Raw genomic sequence first — 17,772 nt, 5'->3', positions numbered from 1 at the left:
TTATTCATGTCGTTTCATCTTGATCTTCATTTCATTTCATATGATACTCTACAACATGGAACGTGATTACAAAAAACCATACGATGATATAATACAACTTATAAACGAGATATGCTACTCAGATATTCATCGATCCCTCTCTCTTCAAGCCTCCTCCAGGAGCTGGACCAGGTTTTCTTTGATATTTCCTTTTCTGCCCTTGCCCAGATATTTTCCTAGATTGCGACGAAGGCGGGGCATTCGGATCCAAGACTCTATTCAATTTCCAACCCTTCTGAGGACCAGGCTTTCTCTTCTCAGACTTATCTTTCAATGGTCTTCTAGGGTTCGCAGAAGTGCTTGGCCTACCCCTCTTCTTACCCCTCTCGTCACCCTCACCACCTTGGTTCGACCTCTTATTACTGACGACGTTGGGTTGATCATCGTCTAATCCTAGATAATCGTTTCCTACAGTTTCCACCAGATCATTCAGATTTGGATTAGCGATTCTACGATGTTGCTTGAGTACCTCGGACATGTATACCATGTGGTCGAACCTTTCTAGGTATTTCGAGTAGATAGGGTTGGTAAGTCGATGTCTGATGATATCGAATGACAGAGGGACAGGTAAGGGTTGAGATCCTGATGTTCCAGTTGGACGTAAGGGTGGGATCGGACGACACTGTCAAAGCAATACGTATCAGCTAAATATTTCAACGGAAGAAACATTCTCAAGTAAGCTAACTCACAAGATCAGCCAAGAACTCAACCACCATATCTTCCATGTAGTCAACCGTATCGATATCAGGTTCGGGTACATCGCCAGCTCCATACATCAGACGAGCGACTAAGCAGCAAAGAGCTGATTAGCACACCTGATCTGACGGAGTTGAGGCTAACTCACTTTCATTCCTCATGGACCCTCTCATACCTTCTTGTCTCCGACTTCTGGTCTCGGGTGCAGTTGCAGGTACCGACGAGATTGTCATTGGCTCGGCAGCTCGCGAATCGACTACTTTTTGACCTTCTTTATCCTTCTCCCGTTCCTTAGCTCCATCATCCTTCTGAATAGCTTTCACCTCGTTCGCACTAGTACTCTCCTTATTGGCTGAAGTAGAAGTAGCAGAAAACACAGCAGCATCTCCATCTCCAGTTTGGGCAGACGAAGCCGCAGCTGCAGCAGCTGCAGCTTTTTCTTTATCCGCCGCGACTTTCCTTCGACGAGCTTCAGCACGTTTGGCCTTTTCCTCTTCCGTCCTTGGTTTCTTAGGTTTGACAGGTTTCTCCGTTGATGTAGCCGCGTTACTATCCGTCTTGTCCTTATCCTTCCCTTCATCAGGTTTACTCTGATCATCCTCTTTTTTATCTTTCTTCTTCTTAGGCGCTTTCTTCTTCTTGTCTTTCTCTTCGGGCTTCCCGTCCTGTTTATCCCCCTCATCCCTTTTCTCAATGGTTGCTTTAGTATCGCTCTTGAACGGGGACGGTGGACGAGGAGGAATACCTTCAGGTGGTGGGGTGAAAGTTTGAGTAAGAGGAACGACAGGCTTGGATATCTGAGGGGAAGAAATCGAAGCGGGATTCACACTGAGGTTCATATTGGAATTGGAGATAGTGTTTTGCGCGATCTTGGCTGCATTCAGCAACGCAGGGTTGAAAGCGGGATTCTGACTGATAGGTCGAGGCGGCGCGGGAAGTTGAGGAGCAATCGTAGAAGGAGTGGCAGTCTGATGACCTAATGGTAAAGGTGGGTTCTGAGATTTAATGCCATTCTGCTGCAATTGAGCCGGAGTGATTGACTGGTTCTGATTCGAACTTTGTAGGAATTGCTGTAAAGCGTTCTGCTGTTGAGCTTGTAGCCGTTGCTGCAAGGCCTGCTGCATGGCCTGAAGATTGGGTCTGGGTTGAGCTTGACCTAGATTTTGCATCTGACCTGAAGCTTGAACCTGTTGTCTAGCCTGGGCCTGGGCCTGTGGAACAGCTAATAGAGCCTGCTGACGTTGATGAAAATCGGTCAGAGAGGCCAATTGAGAGGGATTAAATTGATGGGGTCGATTGGGCGTAGGCGAAGCAGTGGGAGAATTGAAATTCTGCAATGCCGTCGGACGTATACTGCCCATCATCGGTGAAGGGGTATTGATGTTCGGGTTGGGAGAACCAGTAGCGTTTCCATTGGCATTCATGTTGGGTCGAGCTTGACCAAAGAAAGCTTGCTGGTTGAAATTGTTTGGGAATTGCGACATCTTGATCGACCCGCAAAATTTGGACCTGTTTGTTACAGAGGTACATAGCAAAGTCAACATATGCATGAAACGATAATGTGAATAGCAATAAAGAGGCTAGCAATGTAAGAATGAGGATCATAGTAGCAGTATAAGCTTGCTTTAACCTCTCTTTCCAGCTCTCAACAACGTACACTTCGATCATAATTGATTCTCACAAAACGTGAAGAACCAATCATCACAAAGCCTAATTACGAGTCATCGTTATATAGAATATCAACTCGTCATCGCGCGCATGTATGACAAAGACATATCCCCATCTTTCCCTTCCGAAGAAGGTAGTCGATAGGATATAACAATGCCATTCAGAGACGGGCTAGAGATGATGATAATGATGAGTACGCGTGAGAAGAAGGGAATCAAGGAAAGTCAGAGAATGGATTGAGCTAAAGTTGAATCATTTCAAGGTGTCTAGGATAAAGAGCAGAGGAGGGGCATATATCAAGACGCAATGAAGGAGACTTACGTCCTCAAATGTACTGGGAAGGGTTATTTGAGGACGAGACAAAGAGACCTGACGAAAAAATGAAGAGTCAGCTCAACTTTCTTCCGCAGTTGTACAGAGTTGTATAGATAGTCAAAGGAGAAAAGTTCAGATAATGTTTTTTGGTATGTTTGGTTTATCGCTCACGATCACTCGGTAGCAGAACTGAATAATTTGTTACATCATTGTAGGGAGGAGGGAAGATGGACGAACGTATATTGACACAAGGTGAGGCCAAGGAAGAGACTCACTGTTGTGACTTTTGCAGTAGATCAATCAAGAACACTGCGCTGTCTTGTGCTATTGATTATGAGAATGGTATCATGTTGGTTTGACGAGAAAGTAAGGAGGAGAAGCTGGAAGAGACGAGAGAGATGCATTTTATAGCGAGAGAGCTCTTGATGTAGGCGGTTTGGGCATTTGTTTGATTATCAGGTCCATAATGCCGTCATATTCCCGTAGGTGGCACCCGAATCAACGCTTACTTGCATTTGCCACCCAACCTATCTTGTCCTTGCAAGACAATCAACATGTATGAGCTTCGTTTGCTTCGTTACCTTCCTTGCTCATACCTCATTTTTCTCTGTCAAGCCAAACCAAAAACCATCAAAAAGCAATGGGTGCCGATGGAGGATCAATTCCCGATAGAAGGGATCTAGTCAGAACCAAAGCTCAGGCCGGTCAGACTGATAAGTCGCTGTTGAGGGAGTTGTATATCCTCTGCGCTTTGAGCAAAGTAAGTATGATCTCCCAGCTATAAAGCCAAGGATATGCAGATAACCTTTATAAACTTGCTACTTATTGCAGAAACCACTCAGCAAACCTGTCGTACTCGATCCACTGGGCAAATTATACAACAAAGATGCTATACTAGAATACTTTTTAGATAAATCAAAGTACGGGGATGGTGAACAGATCTGTGGGCATTTGAAAGGTATCAAGGTGAGCTAGGATTTTGCGCATCTGTCCATGTAGCCGAGGTAGCTAACGATACAATTCATTCGGTCAATTATAGGACTTGATTACTCTGAACTTGACTCCCAATCCAGATTATTCACCACCAACAGCAACAGCCGTATCACAATACACCAAAACACCCTTCATCTGTCCCCTCTCACTCAGAGAGATGTCGGGCGCAATACCCTTTCTCGCTATTAAATCATGTGGCTGTGTATTCTCAGACGCAGCTCTGAGAGGTATAATACCGAATCTTACAAAGGGTATAACCACCAGTACTTCCGCTCAAGAATTGACTCCGGAACAAGCTAAACCTGTCGTACCTGTAGATGGAAAGAAGGAGGTAACCTGTCCAAATTGTGGAAAAGGATTTGAACCTTCTTTACCTACTTCGATCATACCTATCAACCCTCCCAAGGAAGTGCAAGATCTGTTGTTAGAGAATTTACTGTTGATTAGAGCGTCAGCAAAATCATCCAAGAAACGTAAGAACACTGAAAAGTCGACAAGCAGTGTAACAGAAGTGTCAGAATCACTGAAGAAGGTCAGCAAAATATCTTCGACAACGAATGGATCAGCTTCGCCTATCCCTCGTATGAATTCACCGGCGATAAGTGGGAATGCAAGGTCGGTACAGGATAAATTGGCAGAACAGGAAAAGAAGAGGTTGAAAGCTCAAGAGAATATGAGCGAAGCTGTGAAATCAATGTTCAAACCTAAAGATAACGGGGGGAAGAAGAGTGGGGCGGATGATTTCTTCGGCAGGACATTTACAAGGGTGAGTTGCCTCCCTCCACACTGTTTCTGGGTAATGAAATAACAAGCTGACTGTTGTCCGTTCTCCCAGTATGCCTAAAAAGGAAGTATGGTCTGTTGATGGGGGTTTGGGATTGGTAAATGAATCCTATCAAGTGTATGGCTATGGATGTGGCCGTTGTCTGAGAGCAATTGTAATAGACTATCCATGTTGTATTCGTGTATGCATATCCAGTCCAAATTGACAGGAGGATGCGGTTGACTCAACTTGAGTGTACCAGTACGAGTACGAGTGTGGTAACGAATGACAGGTCGAAGGGCGCAACTCATGTTCATACTACTTTGCTAACGCACGGACGTCTTCCAACTCATCTTACAGTGGGAACATGATCATCGATATCACCAACATATCTCATTGCTCTTTCCTCAAGTCACCACCCAACCTATTCATCAGTCTTTCAACCCTCTAAGACCGACCTCTCTTGGATCTTCCAGCGATGCCACCTTCTTCACCAACGCCATACCGTCACTCCACCTCCTTGATCCCCTCTTCACCGCTCAGTTCCACCTCAAATCCATTCCGAAGACGACAGCGTCTTCGGTCATCTTCCGGAGATACCATCATCAAGGGGTTATCCAATTGGAGAAGACAGGCCAAATCAACTTCACAATCCACTTCTACAGCTGCGACTCAGCATCAAATTCGATCGACCCACAGCAACGAAAACGATCATGTGCATACATCGTCCAAGAAACGGAAATCTAAAGGATCAGGATTGGGTATGGGGATGAGAGGGACACCCGCAAAGATCGTTAAGAGAAGTAGTAAAGCGGTGGGTGAGACTCCATACCTAGTAGATAACTTAAGAGATGTCCTTCGAAGTTCTGCTGTTGTTTGGACTGAATATGTACTTGAGCTGAGATCAGCACCTGGAGTCAGAGTATTGGTCCGACTTCCACTCCCGTCGCATGTACTAAGAAACGATCGGAAGGTGAAGATACGACGTTGGATATTTCTACTCGATCATCTACTACATCTTCACATCTTCTAACAGCGGAGGAAATCACTTCTCCCAGTATATCCGCTTTCGAAACTTCACCTATCCTCCCTCTGACGCAGCGCAGGGGAAATACCCTTTCAAATCTCTCGGGTCATACTCCTGAAGACGACTCGTTATTCTCACCATCCCAAAGAGGCGGATCTAGACGTGACGATACGCTTCTCCCTGCGCAGGCAGACTTGGTAATCCCTCTAAACGATCTTACTTCTACTTCTTCTCGATCAACCTCCAACGTCGATGAAACTACTCCTAAGGCCGGCCACCGAGCCTCCTTATCAGTTGAAGTTACTCGTTCGACAATACAAGGTGACGGGCAGACTCTCGATGATAATAATGACGACGGACGATGGGAGTTTACTAACCCTCTAAATGATCTTTCTCAATTCAAGGAGAGACGATTACCTCGCTCATCAAGTGGATCAAGTAAGATCAAAGAGAGGAGATCAACGCCCAGGAAGATACCGGAGATGGATAAGACTCCTTCGGCCTCCGATACTTCTACTAGCAGTGATAGCTTGGTACGAAGAAGACATGGAGCTACTGTGAAAAGACCTGAAGAGAAACACTCGATGGAGGTCTCGGTCGAGACTGTTCGAGGTTTCGAACGGGAAGGGGAGGCACCCATTGTCGATCCACAGATTCAGTCCAACAACGACCGGGATATAGGGTACCCCGTGGGTATCGATGCTGGAGACCTTCCTGAAGATGAGTCCCATGCGATCGAGATGACCGACGCACCTCCGGCCTCGCCTCGACGGACCACTCCCGCTCCAAGTTTCTCGGACGGTGAAGATGACTTTGCTGATACAGCTGCCAAATATCCTTCCACTACTACCAAAGTACAGGTCCATGTAGACAAGACAACATCTACTGGAAGTACATCGACCGGCTCGGATTCAGGTTGTGATGATCCGTACGGTTTTGAGTGGATGGAAGATATAGTTCGGGGTGAGTTTCTTCGTTTAAAGGTCAGCTACTATGGCTGATCAACATCTGTTACCTAGAAAAAACACCCCAGCCTTATCATCTGTCCTCAGGCGCCAATACTCCTCGTCCAACCCCTTCGCCTTCTCCCATCTCATTCTCGACGATCGTTTCTACACCTCCGACCAGTCGTAATCCCAGTCCCGAAGTCGAGAAGGGACGATCAGCCGGGACAGTCAAGGGAATTTGGAGAGGTGCGCAGGTCATGAGACGCATCGAAGGCGGAGAAATACGGCATATAGACGAGAGAGACTCTCAAGAGGAAACTGATGAGGAATCGGATGATGAGACTGATTCGAGACAAAGGAAGTCCAAGGCCAGAGAGAAGTCTGATATTCCGGAATCCACTGAGGTGTGTGATTATTCCACCTGAGCCTGGGTAAGTCGAGCTGATTCATGTCGCGATGAGATAGGAAGCTATCCAAGCTAGACAAGCTCGTATAGCCCATTATGTCGACCTAGCAGAGAATTACGAACTTCATGTGGAATATGTACTTTGGTAGATCTCATCGGAATTAGGTCATTCCGACACATACAACTTACTGTGCCGTTGGGATACCGAGAGGAGGGCAAGATGATCATTCCGTCGGCCGAAATGAGGCATTGATCGGCCGATGTCGGATTTGTCCGATTACAATCTGATATGTTATGATTTTTCCATGTCGAGGTTAAATGAGATGTGATGTGATTTTGACGAAATTCGTTTGGATGGCGAGTCGAGTGCGAGTCGATACTAGTGCATCCAACACTTTCACCAAGTGACTACTTTACTAGCTTGTCATTGTCATCTGACTATCTGTGAGCGAATCATCTGCGAGTCATCCATCCGTTTGCATCTGCAAGATAAGGGCTACCTATCGATATCGACTCATGTCTATATAGCAGTAATCAGATTATTTGTCTAGTCACGAGACCTCCTCATGATGACCATGACCACTCAAGCTAAAGCTGGATCTGGATCATCATCTCGAATGACTCATACCCACCCGCACAGTGCAACAAGTCCATTGGAAAGATCTGCATCTCGTATATCCAATGCATTAAGTAGGATTCAATCTACCGAGGCGTACCCACCTCAGGATAGGGATATTGGAGGGACATCGAATGATGAATCGATAATTATAGATAACAATCAAGAGGGAGAGACAGAGGAAGATATCACTGCCAGTATTGATGATTCACCATCGAGAGATAAAGGAAAAGCAAAGGCTTTGATAATAGATATAGAACATGTACCTGTAGAGGATGATCCAAGAGATTGGTCAAATGGTAAAAAATGGTTTGCTCTGTTGGTAGTAACTGCTGGATTGGTGAGTGATTACGCCTTTTTTGGAGATATACAATATACAGTACCACCATATACGATATGATTTTCATATGTAACGAATGGCTGATCATGTGTTGCGTGTGAATTGTGATACTCGTAGCTCGGTCCAGTCATGGCTGCAAGTATATATAATCCAGTGATCAACGAATTAACAGAACAATTGAATGCTAGTGAGGCCGAGACTGGTTTGAGTTTGAGTATGTATATATTGTGAGTCGATATTCTCCTTTGTGACAATATTCTCTTTATGACTCCGGTGTGATTAGCTGGTTTTGGAGCCAATTAGCTGACCTACTTGACTCGTCGTTGTCTATTTAGATTCCAAGGTTGGACACCAGTTGTATGGGCGATGATATCGGAGGTACGTCCGTTTTCATATCTGATATACCAGACATGAGGATGGCATAGCTGATCGGAATGCTTCGTTGAATAGGTGACGGGACGTAAAGTGAATATCTATCATCAAAGAACTGATCTACGTCTCATTCAACAAGAGATCATTCAGAATGCTTTTGTACTCCAACACTGACTTGTCATTTCGTTGCAGCCAGTGTACTTAACTTCGTTCGCGGTGAGTATCTCATCTGATATGTATTACTGTATTACATCGTAGCTGACAGATGAACCGTGATCTGCAGATATACATCGTAGCTCTGATAGTAGCGTCACGGGCCAATTCTATGCCGCTGTTGATCGTCATGAGAGCATTACAAGCGACCGGTTCAGGGGCTGTGACAGCGTTGGGAGCGGGTAGTCTGGCAGATATGTACGAGATGCACGAGAGGGGTACGAAGGTGGGTTCTGAACTGTACCAGTCACATCGAGAATACCCTATACACACCTTAAACTAATTTGATAATTTGATACTGATCTGATTGCTCTATGCTACAGATGGGTTTATACTACGGACTTCCCATGCTTGGACCAGGTGTGGCACCTTTACTAGGCGGAGCATTAGGTCAAGCATTCGGATGGAGAAGTGTATTCTACTTTTTGGCTGCTTATGCGGGAGTGATGATGGTTGCTTTCGTATTCTTCCCTGATTCATGGAGAAGGGAGGTGAGTAGTCCCCGAGTTTCTCTTCTTCATTGCAATATCATACGGTGATCATGAGCTGATCAGTACACTGAAATTCGTAGAGATCTAGAGTATATCAAAAAGCATTATCTAATGCGACTAAACGAGCCGAAGCGCAAATGGTTAAAAAACAACTTCGTATAGAAAAGAAACAACGAAAAGCAAGATTGGCTAAACCTTCAGATCAACTTGAGGATATACCTGATGTACATACACCGGTAGAATCTAGAAGACCAAGTCAAGAAGATACCATGCTACCTACTCAGACTGTAGAGGTAGATGTGGAGAAACAACCTGGTTTTACTCATCAAGGCGAGATCAAAGTGAAAGCCAAAAGAACATGGTATGGCAAGAAGATATTGAAGGAGCAAAACGAAACGGTCAAATTAAGTTTTAGAGATTTGAATCCTCTACCTACTATGATTAGCGTGGTTAGAAAACCTGCCAATTCAGTTTTGTTGACTGCATCAGGTGAGTTCGCAAGTATATCTGCACTTTCGATCTTTACATCGAAAGTCCTTTGCAAGGTAGTGATGGATGGGATTTTTTTGTGGAAATCATTCATCTCGATCTCTTTGGGTTAATGTTACTAATTTGTCGTATATTTGACAATCTAGGTATCTTGTTTGCCGCTCAATATACGATAGTATACACGGCCTCGATAACGCTAGGCGACGCGCCGTATAATTACAACTCGCTTATAATCGGTTTGGTACTATTGGCATTTGGGATAGGGAATATCATGGCTAGTATACTGGGAGGAAGATATAGTGATATGGTTTTGAGGAGGCTGAAGAAAAAGAATGGAGGTGTGATGGTTGCCGAGGTGAGTTAACAGTAATACAAAGTAGTATTGTGACACAGTCCACTCGTCAAATGTCAAGCATGGTCGAACCATCATTCACAAGACCTCATTATATATCGAGAGTGGACCATAGCTAACTGACCACTTCATACATTCGCAGATGCGTCTCAAAGCCACTTTCGTAGCTATGCCTTTCCTGGTTTTAGGTGTACTAGCCTACGCTTGGACGGCAGAAGAGAAAGTTCATATAGCTGGTATAGTCGTTTGTCTCGTCATATCTGGATTCGCATTGTTGTGAGTTTCAACCGACCGGACCCATCATTATCTACAGTTTTATATCATTCGCACGGGTAAATACAAGTATACTTGACTTACTGATTCGTGATTCTGTTAGATGGATATACTCTTCAACACTAGCTTATCTGGTCGATGCCAACCCCGGTATATCCTCTTCGGCAGTATCCTTGAATTCATTGTTTAGAGGTGTCATGGCATGTATCATGTCCCAGATTGCCGTTCCCATACGGAATGGAATAGGTGACGGAGGGCTGTATACCCTCTTTGCTGGGTTGTTGGCATTGAGTTGTGCAGGGTTAATATTACTTGCTTGTGAGTTATTCTCACTCTGACGCTCTCAGGGGGTTCTTATTGATGGATTAATATCATGACTTGATAGATAAAGGTGAAAAATGGAGATCGCCTGATCATAAGTCATCTCCGAAGAAGGATGTTGGGAAGTCGTGATTGATAGAACGATAGGATGAGGTCGGATACGATGGACTAATAATCACACTTGGATAATAATAGCTAGCATTTGACCAATTCATGCCTTGTCAAAGACATCCTGTTGTGTATGTATGTACAGTAGTATATTGAAAGAGAAATTACCACTCGACGCGTCCAATGGGTTTTGGATTCTCAAACGTCATACATACCTGTTCAGGGATATTGGATGTACGAGGCAGGGTTTTCGAGGAATGCGATGGTATATTATGCCATTTCGGGTAATCCACCAAAGGTCATGCTCGTATCCACCACTCAACAACTCGTCAACAACACCTCACAACCCGTGACCCATTATCCGTATACATCTTGATATCTATATCCCATCACAGCTCACACCTTACCATCATCACCATGCTCAACTTCATCAGACCTACACTCATGGGCACTGCCCTCTCTCTGCCAACCGCTTCCTCCAGGATCGCCGTGAGGAACTTCAGCGGATCGATGGTCGCTCTCAAGAAGAAGGTTATTGGTGAGTTGATCGAATCAGATTACTCTGAGATGATCTTGAGGGTAGTCGCATGTCCATGCGGAAGAAGGAGGTATCAAGTATCATAAAAAACTCTCCTACATGATTGAACCTGATCCTATCTGCACGAATATCGTGGGCACTCAAGTCCAGTCGCGTGACTGTGAAAGTCTTGTCTACCACCTATAACCTCTTATCCATTTACAGTACTCTTGCACGTCATCCTCACCACGAAGCATGGAACATGACTAACCCCTTCACTTCATGTATAGACCCTACCCTCCCCGTTCCTCCCAAAAACCCTCCGTCAGCCTACACTCTCTTCTTCAAGCAATACGTCCTCGACCCATCCAACCACGTCCGTAACTCAGATGGTAAACTAGATATGAAACAAGTAGCAACTGCAGCAGGTCAAGCATGGACCAATCTCCCTTCTTCTTCCAAATCTCCTTACGACGCAGAAGCGTCCTCTTTGCGAAAAGAGTACGAGAGTGCCTATAGGAAATTCTGGGATGGTACTACATCTGAGACTAGACGTGAGATTGAGAGTGTTACAGGAAAGAAATTGAAAGTACCAGGTGGAAAGAAGGCTTATCAGAAGAGCGTTTCTGAAAGATCAGGTAATCCAGGTAAACCCTTGACACCTTATTTGGCATTTACAAAGGAGTTGAGGGATCAAAATAAATTGGATATCCCAAGTGATTTGACTCCGAGAGAAGCCTTCTTGTATGCTAGTAAGGAAGCGGGAAGACTCTGGAAAGAACTTGGAGAGGAGGCTCAAAAGGTGTGTTTGTTTGTCGTGATTCATCATCATCAATACGTATGATCTTATACCTCATCTCATATGGATGATCTATTTGTTCGCTTACGACGAATGAGTCTTGATCGCTAACTCAACAACCGCTCCTACCCTTTGCAGACCTACAAGGAAACCTATGCAGCTGCTAAAGCCAAGTGGGAAGAATGGAAAGTTACCCAAAAGGATCTTTAAGTGGTACGATATAGAAGAAACAAGTAGAATCGTTGCGGCCCAGAAGAAGAGGTGAGGGATGATAGGCAATCCAACGTGGAGGAGTCTTGTTCAGTTGATGAGAGGTGTTTAAATCATAAGAATGCCCAACTTGGTTCCTTTGGTAATAAACCTACTTTGACGTTTTGACTTATAACTTAGTTGGGATTGGTGAATCCATTTGAACCTTTTCTTTTCACGTTGGGTTCCGTATATATATATATACATATATATTTATGTTGGTTTAGGTAATTTTTGAACAATGATAACCGATGAAGAAAGCGATAGATATGAAATACCATACAACTCTGCAAATGATGATCCACGGGTCGTATCAGTATCTTGGCTTTCAACTCACACTGAATATGTTAGACGAGTGAGCAAATATCCGGTCGATTCAACGACTCAACGATTCGACGATTCAACGATTCAACGATTCAACGAATTGGTGATAGATATAGATAACTTGGGTTGTTTGCCCAGTCGGTTTGATTTGGATAATCATCCCCGTGCTATATCAACTCTGGTGGTTCATCGTGATGATCGATGAAGAACCAAATTGAATCTTCGTGCCCTGATCTACATCTCTGGCTTGTTGTAGAGACCTGACTCCACATGGTCAATGCCTGTATCAACGTAGCTTTCAACCCAGAAATCTTCCCTTTATTATCTGTCAGTCCACCAAGTCGCGATTACGGAGACATCGATATGATTGATCATTTATTACACTGAGGTTCCGACGCAGCGCTCACGTTAAAGCTTATAGATGAATTCAGTGATGAACAACGTAATGTGCCGTCTAGAGCAATTCTCACGAAAGAAGACAACACAAGTTTAATAGGAAACTGACTTGACATGGATTGAATTGATTGGTTGATTTCCGAAACTATTGTCTCTGCATCACCATTCCTTTTCCCCTATGATCCAACTACAAGATGGAGATTGAGTCTATTCATACGGACATGCGGAGAGATAGATGCGTTTAATGGTCGTCACCACCGTCGAGGAGAGCTTCGTCACCTTGGAAGTTGAGGGTGTAGACTGTTACACACATCAAATCCAATCAAATCAGCTTCTTTTCTCAAGTGTCATATGCGATGTTTTGGGTTTTTGCTTTTGTATATGTGAGAGAAAAAGCGACCCACCTGATCCACATTCTGGGCATCGAGCATATTTATTTTCGGTGGTAAGGTTGAGCCAGATAGTGTCGTGGGAATCGGCTGGGTAACCGGTACAACCAACTTGTCTTTGGGGGTACTAGAAAAGAGCTCATTGATTTAGCATTCCAGCATCTTTTGTATAGCCTTCTGACCTAAATGCAAATGAAGGGAAACACAAGAACACTTACCAAAGAGTATACGGGGATGGGGTTCTCAATGGTACCTAATCTGGTGATTTCAAGTGGTTTCATATCGAATACATCGACACCTTCGAGTTTACCGAGGAGCTCGAATCGCTCAATACCGGTAGATTGAGCTTCGCTGTTTGTTTTGGAGGGTCATCCAAGTATTGATTTGTTATTGAATGGACAAGGATCGTGGTAGAAGAGCGAAATAGAGGGGATTTGAGAAGATAAGGATAAATCAGGTCAGTTATTACTATTCCTTCACGCACACAGCTTATCCGGAATTTTTCTCTTAATGACAGGATTATACACCGTTCTCATTCTCCTCTCCTGCCACGATAAGAGACACAAACTCACTCAGTGGGGACTTCTCCTGCTTTTGCCCCTGGACCAAGCAATTGAGGCGGACCATGTCCAGCCGATCTGTTGACTGAGACTGAGAAAGCTCGGAGGGGTTGTTGAGCGACGATGGGTCGTCTGAGAGCTGGGGAGATAGCCTTGAATGATCTGAGGACTGAAGCCATTTTGCAGGTGTGTGGGTGAGGGTATGAGTGGGGAATAGATACAAGACAGAGAGATAAGGTATGAGAAAAGCACCACTCGAAGGTAGACTCGAACAGCAAGCAACAAACTAGCAGACTAGCAAACTAGGAGCTAAGCATACCTGACAATAATATGTAGCGTGGCTCTTACGCAAATGAGAATTGGAGAATTATCCCTGCTTCATTCCCATCTCATTCCCGGATCCAACCGACTGTAATTCCCATACAATACTGAAACCATATCACCGAGGGGTTATGTGATGTGGCAGTCGTACACAACACACCGTGCGTGACTTTGTGTGAGTGTGTGTATAACATATACGCGTCATGCAAACGAGAGTCGACAGAGACATTACAAAAGTCTAATTTAGACCATCGATCTCATGGATGAGATCGTCAATCAAGTAGCATAGACCTTTCTCATCAGCATCCCATTGGTATCACCATATCTGTCCAACACCCGATCAGCCTGTACTGGCTGCTGTTGGCAGTCCCGCCATCTATGGATAGATATTGGTATCTCCTCGCTGTGCACTCCATCCAGTAGGACATCGTAAGTCCCCCTCAGTCAAATTCATCGCATTGATCGCACAACCCACTAAATCATACCATGCTGCCTATCTACACAGATGTCCCGCCCTACACCTCGACCGACTTATGCTCCCGATCCTAACGGATGGATAGACACCGCCCCTTCTTCATCCCGTCGAATGACCCAACGTCCGTTGATATCGTACAACCACGGTATAGCTACACCTTTGAGCTCGGGCTACAGATCGGCCAGACCTGGACCTGGGCCTACTGCAAGCGCAAACATCAGAAAGCGACTGTACGAACAAACACCTCTGGGACAGGTCAAAGATAGACAAGGAACTCTGAATAGGTACTTGAATACTCCTTCAACGATGTCCGACAAGGAACGTAAACTACCGCTGAGCGATAAAGATACTCCTGTACAATCTCACAATTCGGTCAGAAGCGGGTTAATCTTCGGTAGCAAGAAGAGAAACCAGACGGACCAGGTAGCAGGACGAGGTGTCCAAGGAAGTAAATTGAAGGATCGTGATGATTTTTGGCAAGACTATGATACAGAAGAAGACGATTTGCAGAAGACGGCAAAGTCAATGATGGCTAGTCAGAAAAGGGGTATCTCTCAGAGGAAGGTTGTAGAAAAGGAGGATCATGTGCGATTGCCGCTCATCAGTCAAAAGCGATCTCTGAAGAAGGATGAAGTTCCAACTGCCAAAATCTCTAAGAAGACGATTGATCGACCTGGAACTCCTTCGTTGCGCAAAGAGAAGAAATTTGAGATCGTTGGAAATGTGATAGAACCCTCTTTACCGCCGCCGGCTCAATCAACTCGATCTCACGATAAATCATCAAGATCGCAAAAATATGGCATGACAGGAACACCTGCCCAATCTACTCGTTCTCACCACAACAACAGATCACCTTCATCCACGCCTCCTCGGAAGTCTCCTTCACTACCTGAACTTACACCATCACTATCACCCGAGCTGGAGACTGAACCTACTCAACCTCGTGCACCCTCATCATCACCTGGTCCATTCGATCCGTTGTCTCCTCCCGAGCGTACGCCTTTGATCTCAAAGATTTCTTCACCGCCACCACCTATCACACCTATACCCGACTGGGTCATGAACAACCATCGACAAGTGAACGGTAGGAACCCTTCACAGTTCGCTGCTATCCCTTCGCCCTGGCGTAGGAGGGACGAGCACCCACATCCGCCTGATGACGAGCCACCCCAGGCCAGCGACGGGAAGGTGAAAAAGAGGAAACGGGAGATTAGCAAAGTTGAAGAGGTCGATAGAAGAGTTCTTTTAGCTGCTCATGAGAAAAGGCATAAGACGCCTTCACCGGGGAATAAGGAGAAGAGATTGGTCGATCTATCTTCTTCTGATCCCCCGTCTTCTGAACCTATGCTCGAAGACGAAGAGAAGAAAGCTCCTAGTGAGGCTCCCTCTCCCTTGAGAAAACCATCAAAAGCAAGTGGGAGAGAAGGAAGAAAAGCGTTGACACCTATCAAAGTCAACGCACTGCGAGGTACGATCAGTTCTTCAAATATCGGTAGAAAGCCTTCGCAGCGATCTCCCATCACACCTCGCAGAAGACCGAGGAAAGGTCCCATACCTGTTTCACCCCTACCGCGAACATCCATAATGCAAATGCAAAGAGATCAAGAGACCGAAAGGGAGAGGTCGCTATCACCATCACCTATCAAGACGACTTCCAAGGTATTTCCAAGATTATCAGGCAGATCACCTTCCCCTGCTATTGGTTTTACGAATCGAATAGACGAGGTTGAAGAGAGAGAGCAATTACATGCAAAATTGAATAAAGCAGAAAATGTTGGTAGAGGCTCTGAACCGCCCCATACTCCTCGGAAGCCCTCTCCTAAGAGGTATCAACTTCAGATCACCCCACCTAAAGCTCGATCCGTCCGACCCAAATTGACAGAAACGCAGGAAACACTCTTCGTACTTCCTGATCCACCGGCTCAACCTCGATTTGCTACGCCTCGACGAGGAGGAAGAGCGGATGATGGTCCTAGGGAATGGAAAGCCGCTGAGATGGTGCCTGAAACACTGTTAGATTGGGGATTGGAACCTGAGTATGTGGACACCAAGGATGGGATCGAAGCTGAAGATAATGCATTGCCTGAAGAAGAAGCGGTACAGGTACAAGATGAACGTGACAGGGTACAGAACCAATCTCAAACTCCTGAACCACCCTTGTTCAGTCCGGGTTTGAAGGATCATTCGCCGGAGCATGGGAAGGACAGAAGACCAAGCTTCGGGCATAGATGGTCAGGTAAAAGTGTAAGTGACGATTCACATTTCACGACAACGCGTCATTCCACGTAGTGCCATAACTTATAAATACATATTTTTGGAATGTATAGATTGAGCCTACTGCGCTTTCTCAGGACTTTCCTAGACTATTGGCTTCTTCCCCTACTTCTTCGCGCGACCAGGAGGCTTCACCCGCTCATTCCACTCCTTCGTTGGCAGCTGGGAGAGATCAAGATGGTACAGATAAAGCGATACGGGAAGACCCTCAATCAGATGCGATGAAACCGAAACCTGCCTCTAGCTCAAAATGGGATCATCTTCATCGAGGAATTCTAGCCGCCGGTACATCACAGACACCGAATGCTTCTCAAAAGCAGAATAAGAAGAGAAAATCCCGCTCAACTACCGACGAAAAGGCACAACAGAGTAAACTTGCTTCGTTTGGATTTTTCAATGATAGACCTAACAAAAGGATGATCAGGGATTTTGAGAGGAAATGGGAGGATGAGGAAGATCTTGATATTGATATACCTGAAGATGATCAGGTCATCGAAGCTGGCCATGAAGAAGAGAAAGGCAAAGGCAAGAAATTGGATAAAGTACCTTTGCCACCTCTTCATCCTTCTTTACGACCTGCTGGGATCAAAGAACTGCAAAGGCGAGAACGAGACAGATCTAGATCTGAGTCTAGGGGACTACTAGATCCAGGGATTACGCCAAATAGGAAGAACACTACTACCACCGCTGCTGCTGCTATGACTTTGTCATCGCCCGAACCACCTTTATTTGATATGCGCACGTCAAGTCTGACGAGTGGTACTGGTAGCTCTCAGACTAGTTGGTCAAAGACTCCTGGATCGACGAGAGAATGGTGGGATAAGTTGGGTAACAGACGGACAAGCGAGTTTGGTACGATGGAATGAAACAAGATACCGAGATCAGAATGTTGTGTGTATATATGTACAATTAGTGTGCAATCAATGTGTCAGTAGGTAGGTCTGTTGGAATATCTCATTTTTTTAGGCATACCTTTGTGTGTGTATACTATAGGATGAGGGCAAGTATGAATGCATATACTTGATGAAGGGATTGTGGG

The 17,772-nt window shown here is 45.1% G+C and overlaps 7 protein-coding genes across 7 annotated transcripts; 5 read left to right on the top strand and 2 right to left on the bottom strand.

The window, feature by feature from the left end:
- Nucleotides 1-118: 118 nt before the first annotated feature.
- Nucleotides 119-2,219, bottom strand: I203_103717 (uncharacterized protein; the record flags this gene model as incomplete). Its single annotated transcript, XM_019147486.1, has 3 exons — nt 119-661; nt 729-826; nt 884-2,219. 3 exons carry the CDS (start codon nt 2,217-2,219, stop codon nt 119-121), a joined length of 1,977 nt encoding a protein of 658 aa, XP_019003151.1.
- A 1,139-nt stretch (nt 2,220-3,358) lies between these two features.
- Nucleotides 3,359-4,519, top strand: I203_103716 (uncharacterized protein; the record flags this gene model as incomplete). Its single annotated transcript, XM_019147487.1, has 3 exons — nt 3,359-3,478; nt 3,550-3,684; nt 3,758-4,519. The coding sequence occupies 3 exons, from the start codon at nt 3,359-3,361 to the stop codon at nt 4,517-4,519; spliced, it is 1,017 nt and encodes a 338-aa protein (XP_019003152.1).
- A 433-nt stretch (nt 4,520-4,952) lies between these two features.
- On the top strand, nt 4,953-7,003 carry I203_103715 (uncharacterized protein; the record flags this gene model as incomplete). The annotated part of the gene is made up of 4 exons (XM_019147488.1): nt 4,953-5,288; nt 5,396-6,464; nt 6,521-6,852; nt 6,914-7,003. The coding sequence occupies 4 exons, from the start codon at nt 4,953-4,955 to the stop codon at nt 7,001-7,003; spliced, it is 1,827 nt and encodes a 608-aa protein (XP_019003153.1).
- Nucleotides 7,004-7,423: 420 nt separating this feature from the next.
- On the top strand, nt 7,424-10,453 carry I203_103714 (uncharacterized protein; the record flags this gene model as incomplete). The annotated part of the gene is made up of 11 exons (XM_019147489.1): nt 7,424-7,810; nt 7,928-8,037; nt 8,146-8,188; nt 8,375-8,398; nt 8,466-8,621; nt 8,719-8,886; nt 8,967-9,375; nt 9,522-9,730; nt 9,870-10,003; nt 10,104-10,318; nt 10,386-10,453. The coding sequence occupies 11 exons, from the start codon at nt 7,424-7,426 to the stop codon at nt 10,451-10,453; spliced, it is 1,923 nt and encodes a 640-aa protein (XP_019003154.1).
- A 393-nt stretch (nt 10,454-10,846) lies between these two features.
- I203_103713 (uncharacterized protein) lies at nt 10,847-11,955 on the top strand (the record flags this gene model as incomplete). The annotated part of the gene is made up of 3 exons (XM_019147490.1): nt 10,847-10,967; nt 11,237-11,748; nt 11,884-11,955. The coding sequence occupies 3 exons, from the start codon at nt 10,847-10,849 to the stop codon at nt 11,953-11,955; spliced, it is 705 nt and encodes a 234-aa protein (XP_019003155.1).
- A 1,000-nt stretch (nt 11,956-12,955) lies between these two features.
- Nucleotides 12,956-13,842, bottom strand: I203_103712 (uncharacterized protein; the record flags this gene model as incomplete). Its single annotated transcript, XM_019147491.1, has 4 exons — nt 12,956-13,014; nt 13,119-13,230; nt 13,322-13,454; nt 13,676-13,842. 4 exons carry the CDS (start codon nt 13,840-13,842, stop codon nt 12,956-12,958), a joined length of 471 nt encoding a protein of 156 aa, XP_019003156.1.
- Nucleotides 13,843-14,489: 647 nt separating this feature from the next.
- Nucleotides 14,490-17,599, top strand: I203_103711 (uncharacterized protein; the record flags this gene model as incomplete). Its single annotated transcript, XM_019147492.1, has 2 exons — nt 14,490-16,703; nt 16,787-17,599. The coding sequence occupies 2 exons, from the start codon at nt 14,490-14,492 to the stop codon at nt 17,597-17,599; spliced, it is 3,027 nt and encodes a 1,008-aa protein (XP_019003157.1).
- Between the last annotated feature and the right edge of the window lie 173 nt (nt 17,600-17,772).

The sequence above is a fragment of the Kwoniella mangroviensis genome (assembly GCF_000507465.2).
Source record: "Kwoniella mangroviensis CBS 8507 chromosome 1 map unlocalized Ctg01, whole genome shotgun sequence".
Taxonomy (NCBI): domain Eukaryota; kingdom Fungi; phylum Basidiomycota; class Tremellomycetes; order Tremellales; family Cryptococcaceae; genus Kwoniella; species Kwoniella mangrovensis.
This window is presented reverse-complemented; position numbering and strand designations above follow the sequence as displayed.